Source organism: Oncorhynchus clarkii, chromosome 27, assembly GCF_045791955.1.
Source record: "Oncorhynchus clarkii lewisi isolate Uvic-CL-2024 chromosome 27, UVic_Ocla_1.0, whole genome shotgun sequence".
Lineage (NCBI taxonomy): Eukaryota > Metazoa > Chordata > Actinopteri > Salmoniformes > Salmonidae > Oncorhynchus > Oncorhynchus clarkii.
In genome coordinates this window covers 17955839-17975051 of record NC_092173.1, presented here as the reverse complement: position 1 = coordinate 17975051, position 19213 = coordinate 17955839, and the positions used below count along the sequence as shown (strand labels likewise).

At 42.7% G+C, this 19213-nt stretch overlaps 1 protein-coding gene across 2 annotated transcripts in view; it reads right to left on the bottom strand.

Moving 5' to 3' along the window:
* LOC139385545 (carboxypeptidase D-like) overlaps nt 1–17268 on the bottom strand; it is a 32839-nt gene extending 15571 nt beyond the window's left edge. Inside the window, exons 1-6 of one of the 2 annotated variants that reach the window (XM_071130691.1) lie at nt 16477–17268; nt 14239–14486; nt 1689–1831; nt 1243–1412; nt 571–897; nt 126–238 (exon numbers count right to left, since the gene is read on the bottom strand). In XM_071130691.1, coding sequence (XP_070986792.1) covers nt 126–238; nt 571–897; nt 1243–1412; nt 1689–1831; nt 14239–14486; nt 16477–17189 — 1714 coding nt within the window. In that variant the 5' untranslated portion in view covers nt 17190–17268. The remainder of the gene's footprint in view (nt 1–125; nt 239–570; nt 898–1242; nt 1413–1688; nt 1832–14238; nt 14487–16476) is intronic. The other variant, XM_071130690.1, reaches the window with a different exon arrangement.
* Between the last annotated feature and the right edge of the window lie 1945 nt (nt 17269–19213).

Sequence of the window (19213 nt, the reverse complement as noted above, 5' to 3'; positions counted from 1 at the left end):
TATGAATTTCAGTGTATGAACACAATCCAGTTACTGTAAGAAGTTAGATCATCATAAACCAAACAGCCATTGATTGAAGGCCTCGCTTTAGTCTCTTCTGGAGCTACACCAAATCACATCCATACCTGGCTCATGGACAGTGGGGTTGTCTGATATCACCATGACGTAGAGCTCACGGTCCTCTGCTGACTTCCCAATGGAGTAGAGATGAGCGATGGAACGGAACCCATTGCTGTACCTGTTGTGTTGAAAGAACAAGGCTTTTTCACATTTAATTCAAGCTCCAACATCCTAATATTACTTTTTTATTTTTTTTATTTAACAGGCAAATCCGTTAAGAACAAATTCTTATTTACAATGACGGCCTAGGTACAGTGGGTTAACTGCCTTGTTCAGGGGTAGAACAACAGACTTTCACCTTGTCAGCTCGGGGATTCGATCTAGCAACCTTTCGGTTACTGGCCCAACGCTCTAACCACTAGGCTACCTGCCGCCCCAGGTAGCCTATACTTGCTAGCATAACATTTTAAATGCTTCACTGCAAAGGCTATAAAGCAAACATAACAGTACCTGCGTAGGAACAGCTCCATGTCATTGTAATGGTGATGGCGGAAGTCCTGTGGCTGGATGGGCTGGTGCTCAGGCTGGGCTGGGGGCCGAGCCTCTTGGGGAGTGGAGCTCTCGTTGGCCCCAGAGGTCCCCATCTCAGAGGTGGTGCTGGAGGTCTCGATGCTGGTGGAGTCAGCGTCAGAGGTTGTGGTAGGGCCGGTGGTGGTGGGGGTAAAGGGTACGGTTATGCCACCTGTGGGTTCATTTCCCAGGGGTGCCAGGGTGAAATTGAGCTCGGTGGCCTTGCCCTCCACCACTTGAACCCCAACTACTGTCATGGACATGTACCTATGAAGACAGACATTGAATGTTTATTTTGTTGCAGTTAAAATAAACATTTAGTAATGCAAAAAACAAAGTAAAACCCCTGTGCACAGCAGTGTATCTACATCCAGGTGATTTGAAATGTATTTCACCAGGAAGTGTCAGGTAACATGGTTAAGTACCAGTAACAAGCTCTAAGATATACATTTACTTCCTCTAAGAAAACACCATACCCAAATCAGTTCTAAGGAAAACAGACAGGAACTAAAGTCAGGAGTCGAGTATGCTTATTTTGTTAAAGACTACAGTAACTTGTGCCTGCAAAGTTACTGTAGAAAGAATAGAGCTCATTCCTCCAGCTGTACTTACCCCGTAGCTATAGCTGAGACATTGTATGTCCCAGGGAGCAGCAGACGGTAGTAGTCACCAAACTGGGCCGTGGTCAGGTTATGGTTGATGCCTGCCACCATGATCCTGACATCAGGCAGAGCTGTCCCATTGGTAGCTTCCTTCACATAGCCTCTTACTCCAATGTGAACCTGGGAGAAAACAGGATAACGTCAGAAGAGATCTCAAACACTGTTTCTATTGCCTCAGTAGCTGGGAACAAAATAAGCTCAAATAACTAAGTGCTGCCCAGAATTAAGTAACTACTGCAAACGGATGTCAAGACAGAAAAATATCTTCAATTAAAATAAATAGAGTACAGTAGTAGGAACCAGAGAGTAATACTACGGATATTCATATGTGCAATGAAATTATGTGTATGATAGTTTGAAAGTTGGAGTGTGACACTGTGTCTTGTGAAAGCCTACCTGTTCCAGGTAGGCAATGAGTGACTCCCTGTTGTAGTCCCACTCTTTCTTTAACTCGGAGGCCGGGGGAAATTTACAGCAGCTCAGTTCCATGGTGATCTCCAGGCAGTTCCCATTCAGGTAGTTATAGTCCTGCATGCCTCCTGAACAGGGATTACAAATTGGAGTTAATTTCAATAATTTTTCCTGCAAACATTTGAAATGTCTCTGCTTCAAAACTACTCATGAAGACATCAATATCATGTTTGGAAGCACAAACTAAAGAAAGTGGGCAAGCATACAAAATAAACTGTCAAAACAAAGTCTGTTTAGGTCATGAAAGCAATAGCATGAACACAGGCCTAACGCTTTGAATCAGGTATGTCCTTAAATCTACACCAATCCACCCTGCATCCCATTGCTGGCTTGCTTCTGAAGCGAAGCAGGGTTGGTCCTGGTCAGTCCCTGGATAGGAGACCAGATGCTGCTGGAAGTGGTGTTGGAGGGCCAGTAGGAGGCACCCTTTCCTCTGGTCTAAAAAAAAGATCTATATTTTTCCCAATGCCCCAGGGCAGTGATTGGGGACATTGCCCTGTGTAGGGTGCCGTCTTTCGGGTTGGAACGTTAAACGGGTGTCCTGATTCTCTGTGGTCACTAAAGATCTCATGACACTTATTGTAAGAGTAGAGATGTTAACCCTGGTGTCCTGGCTAAATTCCCAATCTGGCACTCATACCATCATGGTCAGCTAATCATCCCCTCTCCCCTGTAACTATTCCCCAGGTCATTGCTGTAAATGAGACTGTGTTCTCAGTCAACTAACCTGGTAAAATAAGAGTTTAATAAAAAGTAGGCTAAAAAAGGTGTTGATACATCCAAAGTGGCTGCGGCCAGCACCAGCCTTTCCTCCAGTCCAGGGCTGCCTGGTGGAGGGAATGTTTTTGCTGAGGCCTAGTGCCACCTGCTGCCCAGGCAGAGTTACAGGCAGTAGGCCTCTGGAGGGTTGCCATGACTGGGCGCTGTAACCCAATAAGGGTTTCCATTTGGAAAATGTGGTGCCTGAAATTTGACCGGCAGCTTTTGAAATTTACCGGACATTTGAGAAATGTACTCGCCCATGCAAGACCTGGATGCAACAATGTGTGGTACAACTTATTGAAATATGATGTACACTTTGAAGATGTTACAATAACTGTCCACATGGACTTTTCCTCAGCCAACAAGATGAGTAAAGAACAGCAAAATCATTAGTTTATGTCAATCTACCATAATCCCCATCGTAGAAAAATGTACCTAGGCATATTCTACTGGTCAGCTTGTCGAGAAAGAAATAGCCCACTCCAAGCAGACTCTGGGACAATTGATCGCAAATTCATACAACCAGTAAGCATAGGCTACATAAGGATCAAGGATCGCTCTTGTATTTTGCTCCGTTCATCTTTCCCCTCGATTCTGACTAGTCTCCCAGTCCCTGCCGCTGAAAAACATCCCCACAGCATGACAGCCATGCTTCACTGTAGGGATGGAGCCAGGTTTCCTCCAGACATGACACTTGGCATTCAGGCAAAATAGTTAATTTTGGTTTCATTAGACCAAATAATCTGTTTTCTCATGGTTTGAGAGTCTTCAGGTGCCTTTTGGCAAACAAGTGGGCTGTCATGTGCCTTTTACTGAAGAGTGGCTTCCGTCTGGAAACGAACATTAACGCCTGATGGTAGAGATCTGCAGAGATGGTTGTCCTTCTGGAAGGTTTTCCCATCTCCACAGAGGAACTGTAGGTTCTTGATCACCTCTCTGACCAAGGCCCTTCTCCCCCGATTGCTCAGTTTGGCCGGGCGACCAGCTCTAGGAAGAGTCTTGGTTCCAAACTTCCTCCATTAAAGAATGATGGAGGCCATTGTGTTCTTGGGGACCTTGAATACTGCAGACATTTTTTGGTACCATTCCCCAGATCTGTGCCTCGACACAATCCTGTCTCAGAGCTCTAAGGACAATTCCTTCAACCTCATGGCTTGGTTTTTATTCTGACATGCACTGTCAACTGTGGGACCTTATAGACAAGTGTGTGTCTTTCCAAATCATGGCCAATCAATTTAATTTACCAAGGGGACTACGATGAAGTTGTATAAACATCTCAAGGATGATCAATGGAAACAGGACGCACCCGAGCTCAACTTCGACTCTCATAGCAAAGGGTCTGAATAATTATGTAAATACGTTTTTTTTTTAAATACATTTTCAGAAATGTCAAAAACCCTGTTTTCGCTTGGTCATTATGGGGTATTATGAGGTAACATCTGAATACTTTCTGAATGCATCAAGGTATTTCTGTCTTATTTTTAATAGATTTGCTAAAATTCCTGGAATCCTGTTTTCACTTTCTCATTATGGGTTATTGTGTGTAGATTGATGAGGAACATTTTTTCAGAGTCTGAATACTTTCCGAATGCAATGTATATATCATTTTATAAAAATAAAAAAAAATGTCCAAAAGCTGACTATTATTGGCTAACGGAACCCCATAAAAGTAGGAAACTCTTCCTTTTCCTTCCCCCTTCCTCACACACAAAAAAAACAAGGCCAAGTCACTTTGCCGCCTCTACACAGACACAATCCAGCTTGCAAATTCATGCTAGTGCGCATAACCACGCACACGCATGCAAACACCCACGAGACAAACAACAAGGCCAGCTCTTTCATCTGAAAAGAGCCTACCAGCCTCAGGTTAGAAATGCTGTTGTGTGCATATGATTGACAGCATGTGTGGGAAAGACAACAAAACAGATCCAGAATTTTCATAATCAAAACGACACACACACAGCAGAGACGGCTAGGGTGGCTGGTAGTGATTTAGCCAACTACAGGACGTGGCTCTAGTACAAGAATCTTCAGAAGGTATTTGACACAGACATGAAGAGGGGGAGAAACAGAAGCGAAAGGAAGCGAGTATCCATCATCAGTGAGTGACTAACTTAACAGGCACCAGTAAAAAAGCAATCTGCAGTAAGGCTGTTGAATGTGTGCGTGCTAGGCCAGTTCACACTGAGAGACGAAAGGTATCAGAAAGCACAGAGTAAGCCCTTACTAACACAGTACTGAGTAAGCTTAGGACAAGCCAGAATACAAGACAAAAGTGTGCATGCAGCTGTTTCATTGTCTCAAATGGCTGCATCACTGTGACTGCCTGGCCTGCAGATTGATTCTGGGTTCTGTGGTTTTGGTTGACTGGTAAAGAGTTTAGATATAAAACCACAAGACAGTTGGTGGGTTATTTTAAATCTATTTGATGCCAGGCTTTATGGCAGCAGCATAACAAATACAGTGGGGCAAAAAAGTATTTAGTCAGCCACCAATTGTGCAAGTTCTCCCACTTAAAAAGATGAGAGGCCTGTAATTTTCATCATAGGTACACTTCAACTATGACAGACAAAATGAGAAGAAAAAAAATCCAGAAAATCACATTGTAGGATTTTTTAAATGATTTATTTGCAAATTATGGTGGAAAATAAGTATTTGGTCAATAACAAAAGTTTCTCAATACTTTGTTATATACCCTTTGTTGGCAATGACAGAGGTCAAAATTTTCTGTAAGTCTTCACAAGGTTTTCACACACTGTTGCTGGTATTTTGGCCCATTCCTCCATGCAGATCTCCTCTAGAGCAGTGATGTTTTGGGGCTGTTGCTGGGCAACATGGACTTTCAACTCCCTCCAAAGATTTTCTATGGGGTTGAGATCTGGAGACTGGCTAGGCCACTCCAGGACCTTGAAATGCTTCTTACGAAGCCACTCCTTCGTTGCCCGGGCGGTGTGTTTGGGATCATTGTCATGCTGAAAGACCCAGCCACATTTCATCTTCAATGCCCTTGCTGATGGAAGGAGGTTTTCACTCAAAATCTCACGATACATGGCCCCATTCATTCTTTCCTTTACACGGATCAGTCGTCCTGGTCCCTTTGCAAAAAAACAGCCCCAAAGCATGATGTTTCCACCCCCATGCTTCACAGTAGGTATGGTGTTCTTTGGATGCAACTCAGCATTTTTTGTCCTCCAAATACGACGAGTTTAATTTTTACCAAAAAGTTATATTTTTGTTTCATCTGACCATATGACATTCTCCCAATCTTCTTCTGGATCATCCAAATGCTCTCTAGCAAACTTCAGACGGGCCTGGACATGTACTGGCTTAAGCAGGGGGACACGTCTGGCACTGCAGGATTTGAGTTCCTGGCGGCGTAGTGTGTTACTGATGGTAGGCTTTGTTACTTTGGTCCCAGCTCTCTGCAGGTCATTCACTAGGTCCCCCCGTGTGGTTCTGGGATTTTTGCTCACCGTTCTTGTGATCATTTTGACTCCACGGGGTGAGATCTTGCGTGGAGCCCCAGATCGAGGGAGATTATCAGTGGTCTTGTATGTCTTCCATTTCCTAATAATTGCTCCCACAGTTGATTTCTTCAAACCAAGCTGCTTACCTATTGCAGATTCAGTCTTCCCAGCCTGGTGCAGGTCTACAATTTTGTTTCTGGTGTCCTTTGACAGCTCTTTGGTCTTGGCCATAGTGGAGTTTGAAGTGTGACTGTTTGAGGTTGTGGACAGGTGTCTTTTATACTGATAACAAGTTCAAACAGGTGCCATTGGCAGGGTGTGTGTAAGCCCCAGACTAGTTGTGCTCAGCTGACAGCTGTGGTGAAACAGATCAACAGGGCAGTGCCCTACGTGAGCCTGTTTTACAGAGTACTTTAAGGATGTTAGTTCAGGATGGTTCTCAGGGGCTTAGTCTCATATGGTGACACCAGCAGAGTGCAACAGGCCTAGGCTGTCTCTGACAGTGCCTCTATGGACACTGGCTAATAACCTTAGCATGAAAAAGACTGTACAGTGTGCATTGTAACAATGCTCCAAATAAGAGTAATCTCAGTGACTTTTTCGTGTTTAATGATTTGCCCGGCAGCACCTGTGATGTGTGTATAATATGACATGTCATATTAGACAATATCAGAGAGCAAACATCCTCCAGAGATAGAGCTCATGACAGGACCTCTAGTCTATCAGTCCCACCCTCCACATCCTCCCTCCAGGCAGGATACACCAATGACTGTATATACACACAGTATGACTGGACAAAGCTATTCGTCATGTGACACTATTCATTCCTATGTGCAGACTCAATAGCGCATTCAAGCCAAATGAAGTTGGTTAAGATGACGTCACATGTTGACATAACATGCGCCGTCTGATCTACTCCAGGAAATGAAGTTGCAGGCTGACCCCTCTCATTGAATAACTTGAGTTGTAGGCCGACCCGTGTACTGTACGCTTCCATTAGTAACTAAATTATCCTTATTATTTCTACTGTGTGCTATTTAAAATAAATTGGTTCAAGTACATACATCTGGTGTATTATTATTGATGCCATGATTGTCTTCTAAACATTTTTCGATTTACACAAAAACAACCACGAAGACTACATGGAGTAGCCAGCCAAATAGAACAAGTAGCCAGCCAGGGAGTTTTGGCTGGCTACTTTGCAGAACAAGCTCTATTTTGTTGGCCTCTGGTATATTCTAATGCCTTGATTCCATCCAAAATAGACCAAATTATTTAATACTTTAACGACTTCACCTCCCAGATTAGTAAAATTAGTTGGAGTAGAAATACATGACTTCACAATAAAAATTTAAATGTATGAATTCAGTGTGTTAGTTGTTTTGGATATGACCTAGCCCTATATGATCAGGACCATTTAGTTGTTTTGGATATGACCTAGCCCTATATGATCAGGACCATTTAGTTGTTTTGGATATGACCTAGCCCTATATGATCAGGACCATTTAGTTGTTTTGGATATGACCTAGCCCTATATGATCAGGACCATTTAGTTGTTTTTGGATATGACCTAGCCCTATATGATCAGGACCATTTAGTTGTTTTGGATATGACCTAGCCCTATATGATCAGGACCATTTAGTTGTTTTGGATATGACCTAGCCCTATATGATCAGGACCATTTAGTTGTTTTGGATATGGCCTAGCCCTATAAGATCAGGACCATTTAGTTGTTTTGGATATGACCTAGCCCTATATGATCAGGACCATTTAGTTGTTTTGGATATGACCTAGCCCTATATGATCAGGACCATTTAGTTGTTTTGGATATGACCTAGCCCTATATGATCAGGACCATTTAGTTGTTTTGGATATGACCTAGCCCTATATGATCAGGACCATTTAGTTGTTTTGGATATGACCTAGCCCTATATGATCAGGACCATTTAGTTGTTTTGGATATGACCTAGCCCTATATGATCAGGACCATTTAGTTGTTTTGGATATGACCTAGCCCTATATGATCAGGACCATTTAGTTGTTTTTGGATATGACCTAGCCCTATATGATCAGGACCATTTAGTTGTTTTTGGATATGACCTAGCCCTATATGATCAGGACCATTTAGTTGTTTTGGATATGGCCTAGCCCTATATGATCAGGACCATTTAGTTGTTTTGGATATGGCCTAGCCCTATAAGATCAGGACCATTTAGTTGTTTTGGATATGACCTAGCCCTATAAGATCAGGACATTTAAAAATAATAATAAGATCATCTTTAACATTAAACTTGTCTTCTCTTGAGAATAAAGTAATATTTACAGTTTGAGAAACAATATAGAAATGCAGGAAAAGGATTTTAAAAATGCAAACATTCAGTGGGATGACCCCCAAACCCCCCGCCAGATTGTATAAAAGTGGGGGTGCACAAAGGTATGATTGAAGAATGAAGGTATGATTGAAGAATGAAGGTATGATTGAAGAATGAAGCACGTGTTAAACATGGGCTTTGCTATACAGAAAGCAACAGTTGACTACTCCATTTGACACGTTGATTAAATCAGTAGGCCTATATCAATATCTTTAATAATACTAGGTATCATTAGATTTTAACCTTTTTATAACCTTTAATCTCTATCATATTTTGGACCAGAATGAGGCTCTCTCACCACTCCTCACTGCAGGAATAGTAGGTATTCAACCTCTTGATTTAATATGTTCATAATTTATCTGTAGATAAATCACTAGTACCAGATCGGACCCCTTTTGCCTCCAGAACTGCCTGAATTCTTCAGGGCATGGAAACATTGCCCAATTGGTATCAAGGGACCTAGCGTGTCAGGAAAAAAACATTCCCTACGCCATTACACCACCAGCCTGTACAGTTGACATCAGGCAGGATGAGGCCATGGGCTCATGCTGCTTACGCCAAATCCTGACTGCCATCAGCGTGACGCAACAGGAACCGGTATTCGTCAGACCATGCAATGTTTTTCCACGCCTCAAATGTCCAGTGTGGGAGATCACATGCCCACTGGGGCCGTTTCTTATTGTTTTTAGCTGATAGGAGTGGAACCAGACGTGGTCACCTGCTGCAATAGCCCATCTGTGACAAGGACCGACAAGTTGTGCGTTCCGAGATGCCGTTATGCACACCACTGTTGTACGGAGTCGTTAATTGCTTGTTTGTGGCCCACCTGTTAGCTGGCACGATTCTTGCAATTTTCCTTCGACCTCTCATCAACGAGCTGTTTTTTTGCCCACAGGACTGCCACTGACTGGATGTTTTTTGTTTGTCGCACCATCCTTGGTAAACCCTAGACACTGCTGTTGTGCGTGAAAAGCCCAGAAGGCTGGACGTTTCTGAGATACTGGAACAGGGCCGCCTGGCAGCAATGAGCATACCATGCTCAAAGTTGCTTAGGTCACTCGTTTTGCCCATTCCAACGTTCATTCGAACAGTAACTGAATACCGGTCTGCCTGTTTTGGCAGAGCTCATTCAAATAATAGCCAATGTGTAGAATACCCAAATATGCAATCTTCCAGTAAATACATTTCAGTAAAATATTCTGGGTACAATTTTTTTTATTTTTAAATAGTCCTTATGCACAGAGTTGTATGGTTTGTTGAACTTTGAAACTAATGTTTTTTGTTTGGCATACATTTCAAGTGAAAAATCTTAGTCTCAGCATAATTCCATTACCGTGGAATTGCCCTACATTAACCTCACAGCCAAAGACAAGTAGATCACTGACTGACTGATAATCATAAGAGGACATACCTTCGACAAGACAAGTGGGAGTCTCATGGCAATCATCACTACAATCACCATGTCTGTTGTTCTCTGTCTGTTTGCAGTGATGCCTGTTTGTAGCACTAGGCCTACCAACCCTGCAATACTGTTTGTATAGGCTTTCCACCCAAACCACAGTGACCGATTGCCTTGCTCAACAAATATAACTGGCCTATAGTAGGTAGGGATGTGCATCTTTCCATTTCAAGATGATTTATATGCATCTTGGCTCCCATACGATACGTTTTAGTTTGAAATGATTCGATGCGATTCTGTGCACTAACATTTAGTGAATAAAGATTCATTTTCCATACTAAATTTAAATCTGTTGCTGACAGAACTCATGAGCTGGGCCTCTCTGAGCTGGATCTGTCTGCGCTGCTGTCTGGTCTGTCTGATGCAGGGGCGCAACTTTGGTTTTAGAAGTAGGGAGGACATAACTTTTGTTTTTTATCCAGTCGGATAAACACTCCAAACAGCCTACCCGACACTCGGAGGCGTCCGCGTGGTCCTAAAGCACACCGTTGCCTCGTTTTGTATCACATTTCAATGATAAAACTGGGGGGGGGGGGGGGGGGGGGGTGTCCTCCCCGTCCCCAGTGAAAGTTGCACCCCTGGTCTGATGTGTCTATGGTGTTTGTAGTCACCTGAGCCATAAGGGATCCTAGTGGGCATCTACCACCCCGCTATTAGATTAGAGGGAGGCAATGTATGTTTGTTTTTTGTATAAATATTTATCTTCACACAATTAGCCATGACATAACCAATGAATATATAGCACAACTTTGGATTTCACCCAGTCTCAAACTGAAATGGTTTTGACCGTTCAGAAGTTATGGAGTAAGCTCCTCCCTTTTTTGAACATGCAGTGCTGCTTCGCTCGCAAAAGTGATGGCCATCATCATTTTGAAATGATCATCTTTACCCTGGATATCTAAAAATGACCATATACACTGATCGTATATAGCAAAACTACCAAAACTATAGCTGATGGTGAACCTGATCAAAATCAAATCTAATGTAAGCCATGTTCAGCAGGTAGGCTATAGCCATATGAGTTGTCTCTCTGGTGGCTTACTTATATTCCGGTAACAGCGCATTTGATAACTTATCAAATCAATAATAAAGCCTAATATTGCGCAAGCCATTTTACAGGCATTTGAATGATGAATGTGCTACGCAGATGTGCAAGATCAGGAATAAGCCCCATACCTCTCTTTGCTCAACACATGAAGCAGGGCACAGTGGGAAGTTTGACCAGGCTACTGATATGACCTGGGGTTGTTCAGAATGCAACATGACTTGTAGATCAACACAGTTGTCATAAAAGATTAGGTATTTTTAGAAGGTAGAAAGAAAGTAATATGCGCAAAAAATGTTTGTGAACCAATCATTTGTAACGTTTTTCTGACCGAGTATCTACATTTGGATCGGTTTGGGGTCCCGTGGACCGATCCCCTCCTATCTTAACTATTTGAATGTGTGACCGATGCATACAGGTGTATCCTTACATCCCTAATAGTAGGTCCAGTGGTTCTCATTTCAGCCTCATGTTAAATAACAAACACTAAACCGGGACATAAAAGATACCACAGGGTACCAAGAACAACAGAACTGACTGTTGTCATCCAAGTATGAACAGTCAGAAACAGAGCACTGGGTATTGCTAGTGAGTAAAAGGACTAGGCTAGTTCAAATGATTTAGGCTATAAAAATACTAATTAGTTTATAAACTGCATGAATTATCAGTTCATCAATTTGTCGGGGCATGGATTCTACAAGGTGTCGAAAGAATTCCACAGGGATGCTGGCCCATGTTTGCCACTGTTGTGTGAAGTTGGCTGGATGTCCTTTGGGTGGTGGACCATTATTGGTACAGACAGGAAACTGTTGAGTGTGAAAAACACAGCAGCGTTGCAGTTCTTGGCACAAACCAGTGCGCCTGGCACCTACTACCATACACTGTTCAAAGGCACTTAAATATTGTCTTGCCCATTCTCCCTCTGAATGGCACACACATAATCCATGTCTCAATTGTCTCAAGGCTTAAAATTCATAACAAGTGACATCAATAAGGGATCATAGCTTTCACCTGGTCAGTCTAGGTCATGGAAAGAGCAGGTGTTGTTACTGTTTTGTACACTCAGTGTACATCCAGTTGATTCAAGGCTTTTTCTCTAGGAGTAGCCTATATCCCTGTGTAAACTATGGGTATGTCCAATACAGTAGACAATAGCATAGAGCATGTGTCAAACTCATTCCACGGAAGGCCAAGTGTCTGCAGGTTTTGCTCCTCCCTTATACTTGATTGATGAATTAAGGTCACTGATTATTATAGGAACTCCCCTCGCCAGCAAACACTAGGCCAGGGTTTCCCTTGGGCCTTGGGACCCAAAGGGGTGCACGTTTTGGTTTTTGCCCTAGTACTACACAGCTTACTCAAATAGTCAACTAATTATCACGCTTTGACCATCTGAATGAGCTGAATAGTGTTAGGGCAAAAACCAAAACGTGCACCCCTTGGGGTCCCAAGGCCCGAGTTTGGGAAACGCTACACTAGGCCCTCCATGGAATGAATGACACCTCTGGCATAGAGGAAAAAGATAAACTAGCTACAAAATAGGTCTACAAAAAAAAGTTTGTTAAAAGGATATCAGTCACTATTGCAATTATCCAAGTTAACTCAAACTTCCCTCCCTCCCTATCATTCGCTCTCTCAACAGTCACCTCTTGGACGGTCATAATGACAATGATCTAGATTCTAAACTCACATTTGTAATGTTCTAATAAGATCCTACAATATTATTGGGTACATTTCACTCCTGTCATTTCCTCATTGAGCATTGTGTAAGTCTATTCTCAAATTTCATCAGAGAATTGAGGCATATTTCATTACTTGTTAAGACACCTAAACTTTACATCTCCTAAATTCACCTTTAAATGACACCTCTGCTGTTCCTTTGGTTGTGCTTATAGAAGACAGATTTCCTCTGATGCACAGACCCCCTGCAGTCTCCATTAACCACAGAGGCAGTCAATTTAGATTCAGGTGAGTAATGAAGAAACCAGAATTAGTCTTCTGCCGAGTCATAATTTACAACTGAAGCAGAGGCAGTCTGTTAGAGCAGATTCTGGGATTATTGAGGAATGGCTGAGAATATACAACCCCTACACAGAAATACACACAGGGTGATGACACCACACGTCTTTACAGGAAAAGCCTTGACGGTCACCTGAAACCTTCAGACTCAGATTAGAGTATCATCTAATCGCCCGGCTCTCTTTCCAAACCCCTGACCTGACAGCAGCCACACAGCACAACAGAGACTGGGGGTCCGGTTACTGCCTGGTGAACACAGACACTGGTATTCCTGAACATGAAGGAGGGTAGTGGGGGGACAGCAAGCTGCATGGACAGGTGGTGACACACACACACACACACAGCTCGTAAAAGACGAATAGGATAACCTGAGACCAGTCAGGCTTTCTGTGAAGAGAGAACAGAGAGCAGGTCTGTCCTGCAGGGGTGAATAATACAATACTAGCTAGCTGGGTCTGTTGTCCTCTGCCACAGCTGCTCTGCAAGATAGTGAAGTCAGCGCAATGGAACACCTGTATGTTCAAAGTCGTACTCTGATTCAATAGCCTAATTAGTGGGGTTTTAAATCAAGACTAGACAGACAATTACAGCTGTGGCTCTGCTGGTTTGGTTCTTAAATAGATCCAAAATGAGTCGAGGGAAATATATTCAGTGAAAATTGGGCCATGGAAAATGTACAGTAGCAAAGACAGAGGAAACCACCACACTAATTAATTAACCCCTTTTCATGGCAACCCGTAGCCTAGACATCACACATTGGGCTTTGTCCCAATGACAAAAAGTAAGCCTGTACCATGGCAGTGAAAGCCCACACTTTACATGTTATCATATATCCTTTATTCCCTTACTATAGGCCTACATGTCATTGAATATTCATTTCAAGGTGTCTCCATGAACTCATACAACACTGAGCTGAGTAAAACCTGATATCCAGCTGATTATGAATGCCTGAGAGGTAAATATACCACATGATGTCATCAGTCTCTGAGAAGAGAACATTTTAAAATAGACCCCCAATTGACTTAATCGTCATGGCAACGCAGGACTCCGCTCTCTGTTTCAACAATAATGTGTGATTGTTCTGAGAGAGGTGAGGTGGGATAATGAGGTAAACATTTTTTTTTTAAAGCAGGTGAAGATATTTTGTCAAGAAATGGAAATGAAACAAATTATGAAGGAGAAAAAAAATACATTAGAAATCACAAAAGGAAAATACTGGAGCTGGTCTAGGCTACTTTGTGTGTGAAAGATAAACTATTTTCCAACAAACTAATAAGGAAAAAGAACATGACCTTTGCTCCCCAAAGAGCATAAATCAGTGGTCTGATAGTTAAGGAGGAAAAAGTCTTACCGGGTACATCGTACCACTTTGCCCCGTTGACAATGCCATCCTCGAAAGTCTCGTCAGGGGTATCTGGGCACTTGGGCTCCCCGGTCCTCATGACGGGGTGGTTCTTAGCGTAGGTCAGCGCCAGGTGTTTAAACAGGTTGTCGTCCACAGAGCGGCTGTAGTAACCCTGCATTACGTGGGAGGCCGAGTCATCAAACGGGTAGCTGGCCACCACAGTGCCACCATGCAGGTTCCCTGACAGGACAAACCTGGAGGGACATAACAACAACACAATATTATCAGGAGGCAGGGGATATATAGTAAGCCTAGTATCTACTGTCTGCAGCAGGGGGAAGGAAAAGGGAGGAAACCTTTAACTATCCGAGGCTGAGCTGAAGTACACACACAAGCACGCCCACATTCCCATCGACGGGGCTATAGTGGAGCAGGTTGATAGCTTCAAGTTCCTTGGTGTCCACATCGCTAAGGTCCAAACACACCATGACAGTCGTGAAGAGGGCACGACAACGCCTATTCCCCCTCAGGAGGCTGAAAAGATTTGGCATGGGTCCTCAAATCCTCAAAAAGTTCTACAGCTGCACCATCAAGAGATAAAAGAGAAAAAATTGTCAAAGACTCCAGCCACCCCAGTCATAGACTGTTCTCTCTGCTACCGCACGGCAAGCGGTACCGGAGTGCTAAGTCTGGGACCAAAAGGCTCCTAAACAGCTTCTACCCCCAAGCCATAAGACTGCTGAACAGTTAATCAAATGGCCACATAGACTAATTGCATTGACCCCTTATTATATTTTTTGCACAGGCTCGATGTACACTCCTCACTGGACTCTAACCACACATTCACACTGACACTCCAACACACACACACACATTAGAATTCCTTCACACACGTTGCTGCTACGCTCTGTTTATTATCTATGCATAGTCACTTTTCCCCTACCTACATGTACATATTACCTCAACTACCCCATACCCCCTGCACATTGACTCAGTACCAGTACCCCTTGTATATAACCTCACTATTGTGTTACTATTTTGTCTTTATTTAATTTATGGGGCGACAGGTAGCCTAGGGGTTAGAGTGTTGGACTAGTAACAGAAAGGTTGTAAGATTGAATCCCCAAGCTGACAAGAGAAAAAAATCTGCCGTTCTGCCCCTGAACATGGCAGTTAACCCACTATTCCTAGGCAGTCATTGAAAATAAGAATTTGTTCTTAACTGCCTTGCCTAGTTAAATAAAGTCATATATATATATATAGTATTTTTTATTAATAATGAATACATTTCTTTATTTAACTTATTATTTTTTATTAATAATAGTTGGGGGCTCGTAAGTAAGCATTTTTTACACCTGTTGTAATTGGCGCATGTGACAAATTATTTGATTTGGTCTATTGTGTTCTACTTCCTGTCCACGCAGGAGGTTCTACACACCAGATGGGACTATAACGGTAACAGCAACATATCCTGCAGTAGTGCCAAAAACATTACCAACACATAAGATAGCATAGTCCTGACTGTAAAGCTAAAGTGCTGAGCTGCAATTCGGGTTTATAACAAATAGGGCTGACTAAAAAAAATCTTGGTCGACCGAAAGTCGTCAGTTTTTCAGACCAATTTAAAACATGTAGTTTTTCAGACCAATTTAAAACATGTATTTTTCCATATATAGACAAACCCTATGTGCTTTAATAAAATCAGCTATATGCAATAACATGACATCATTAGATGTTTTTCAACAGCTGTTTGTTCAGTGACAGCTGGAAGAGGAGGTATAGTTTGTTTTGACAGGTCCTTAGACAAAGGTGGCCGAACTAAAGTTGTATGGCAGGTTACTTATGTTGGCCTATTGGAGTCTGATGTTGATCGAGGGCATTCACAACTGTTAGCTGGCAACAGTGGGCCCCTAGGTGAATGGATAGATCCTTCAGGGGTCCTTCTGACTTGCCTAGTTAAATAACAAATCAAATAAATAAAGGGGGAGGGAGGGGGTATTTAGGGTCCATGAGGAGGTGCTTCAAAACAATAGGAACAATGATGGATGCAGGCTGCCTGTTAAGTCCTTGGTTTTAGCAGTTATAATTTGATTTGCAGTAAGGGATGTCTGTGTAGCCCAGGGTCCTGGAGCCCATAAAGTTGAGCCCCATCTCACCATTTGAATTTGATTATAAACAATGTAAACTAAACAAACCATGGTGTATGTAGGTCTATGTAAATAGAAAAGAGAAAGAAATACTTACTTTTTCTCCAGAATCCATTTAATGACAGCTGTAACCTCGGGAATATCCTCTTGCTGGACGTTGATTTTGTCAAACTGGTCAGGAAAACTTCGGTTGAGGTCCACGTTCCTGGCGTTGGAACGACCCCCTGCGTCGCCACTGCAGTCACCCTCTCTCGACCTTTCGAACCCGTCTGGGTTCATACTGGGCATAATGTAAATATCCGTGCTCGTCACCAACTCCGTGATACGCGGGTCTTCTCCATACCTCGTCAATAGGTAGTCCACAAGGTAAACCAATACTTGCCTCGAGATAGTTTCGTCCCCGTGCATGTTCCCCACGTATTTACATTTGGGTTTTCCCGGTACGTCAGCGTTGGGGTCCTTTGTGATTCGCATAACCCACAACTCCCTGCCCTGCACGGACTGGCCTATACTGGACAGGTTGGCGATGTGAGAGTATTTCAAGGCCATGAACTTCAGTAGCCGGGTCATTTGCACATAATTGTAGTATTTTGTATGGTCTTCTACCTCTTTTGCTGCGGTGTTGCTTCTGACAAGCCTCGCCTCGCCGACGCTCAGAGCCGTGATGGGGACAACAACAAAAAGGAGGAAGACGAAAAGTGAGACACACAGTTTCGGCGCTGTATGTCGATGCTCCCGCAAATATGTTGCCATGTTTCCGACTCTCTTACCTCTTGAACATCCACTCTTGTGAAATGAAAAGGTGAACATTGCTAGCTAGCTAACCCAGACTGGATGCATCCAACATCCCGTTAAGCTTTCAAAGGGGCGGTGCTTTGGTTTGACGTCACTCTCCTTGAGGAGGAGCCTCTTTTTAAGGTGGTTTGCAGAATATATCATCATTTGAGTACAGTACTATAGTGTATTTTAGTTCTATACGTTGATATCTGTCAATATTAGTCGGTATTGTAATATACCAAATAAAATAAAAATTTAAGTGCAATGCGTTGTATACATATTTATTCAACTTGGTAGGTTGTAAATTCCCATTGTTGTCTCAATATTTCCATAGTCTCAATTTCCCAACATGTTCCTCATGCAGTATTGGCTGTTAGCTACCCAATTGCATTGGATAAACCTGAGCGATAGCAAGCATTTAGGCACGATTTGTCCTATAATAGTCAATATTTCAGATGGAAAATGGTACTGAATTGAGGCAGACTGGCGTTTTTAGTGTTGCCTGAGAGAGGCAGTGTTGGATAAACAGTTCACGATGTCTCAATAAAGCTGGGTTAAATTTAAACATTTTACTTTACACAAAGTATTTCACTCATGATTGAAGCTTTGTATTTTCTTTTGCATTATTGCTAAAATAGTTTAGATTTCTGGGGTTTATATTTGTGTGCTATAGGGTGTAATATAGTTTGCTTTTGGTATCAAGGTACACTTAGTAGACACTTAATATTTATGTTTCCTATATTTATTATATCCAAGGGTTGAAATTGTTTGTTCAAGGAGATGGGACTACTGAGAACTGCTGAGAAAATATACTAGTAGAGAGAAAAAATGGTTAATACAAGTATAGACAATTGATCCCAGAGCAGGTTAATACCAGACTTTTGTATCGCTGTTTATTTTTGTTGCTCATTCTTTCTTTATTGATCACTGTGGCTGTGAATTCCCCATGACAACACTGAAGAACAGCATCAAAGCCTGGGTCGTACCACCACACCAAACAAGACCCTTCACTCCGCTTGCTGTGGGGCGTATCCGCCACTTTCATTTTCTTTCTTATTCTCTCGTTTTTCTTCTTTCTGCAATGGAACAAAACAGAAGTGCTGTAAACATATTTGTTGCTGTGGAGCACCAGAAGCTTGGAATGATAGAGTGGAGGAGGGATAAGAGGAGGAGGGGTGAAAGAAGGAGGAGGCAGTGGAAGAGGGAGAATGCTGTGGAAACCTTCACTGCTGGACTACTCCCTGCAGTGTTTGTACTCTCCAACATGACAGTCGCACTCCATGATGTACTGGTAGCCGCGTTACCTGGGGAACTGCTAGCACACCCAGCGAAAGGGGGAAAGGGAGGAAATATCCAGAAAAAAGCCCCAGCCCTTAGTCTAGGCCCTTGCAGATCAGAAAGTGTTGGCCTCTACAGTACATGTTAATCCTCTATATAATATCCAGGGACACCATATAATAGCACATTATTCTCATTTTTCACCATAGTGTCTCTTTAACACATTTGGCAAAGAGAGGTCAGTAAGGTCACAGGACACTCATTGACAGTGCTTTTGAAAGTATTCAGACCCCTTGACTTTTTCCACATTTTGTTACATTACAGCCTTTTTCTAAAATTGATGAAATAAAAAAAAAAGTCCTCAATCTACACACAATACCCCATAATGACAAAGCAAAACAGGTATTTCAAATTTAAAAAATAATAATAATAAAAAAATACCTTATTTACATAAGTATTCAGACCCTTTGCTATGAAACTCGAAATTGAGCTCAATGGCTCGGATCCACGGAGCCAGGGCTGGATGATAACCCAGAACACACTGGAAGGGAGTCAGCCTGGTGGACGAGTGACGCAATGAATTCTGGGTGTATTCCACCCAGGGAAGGAATTGGGCCCAGTACTCTTGCTGGTCCTAGCAGTGACTCCTCAGGAACCTAACCAGCTCCTGGTTCATCCTCTCCACCTGCCCATTAGACTGAGGCTAGTAACCGGAAGTGAGGCTGACCGTGACCCCCAGTTTCTCCATGTAGGCTTTCCATACCCGTGACGTGAATTGG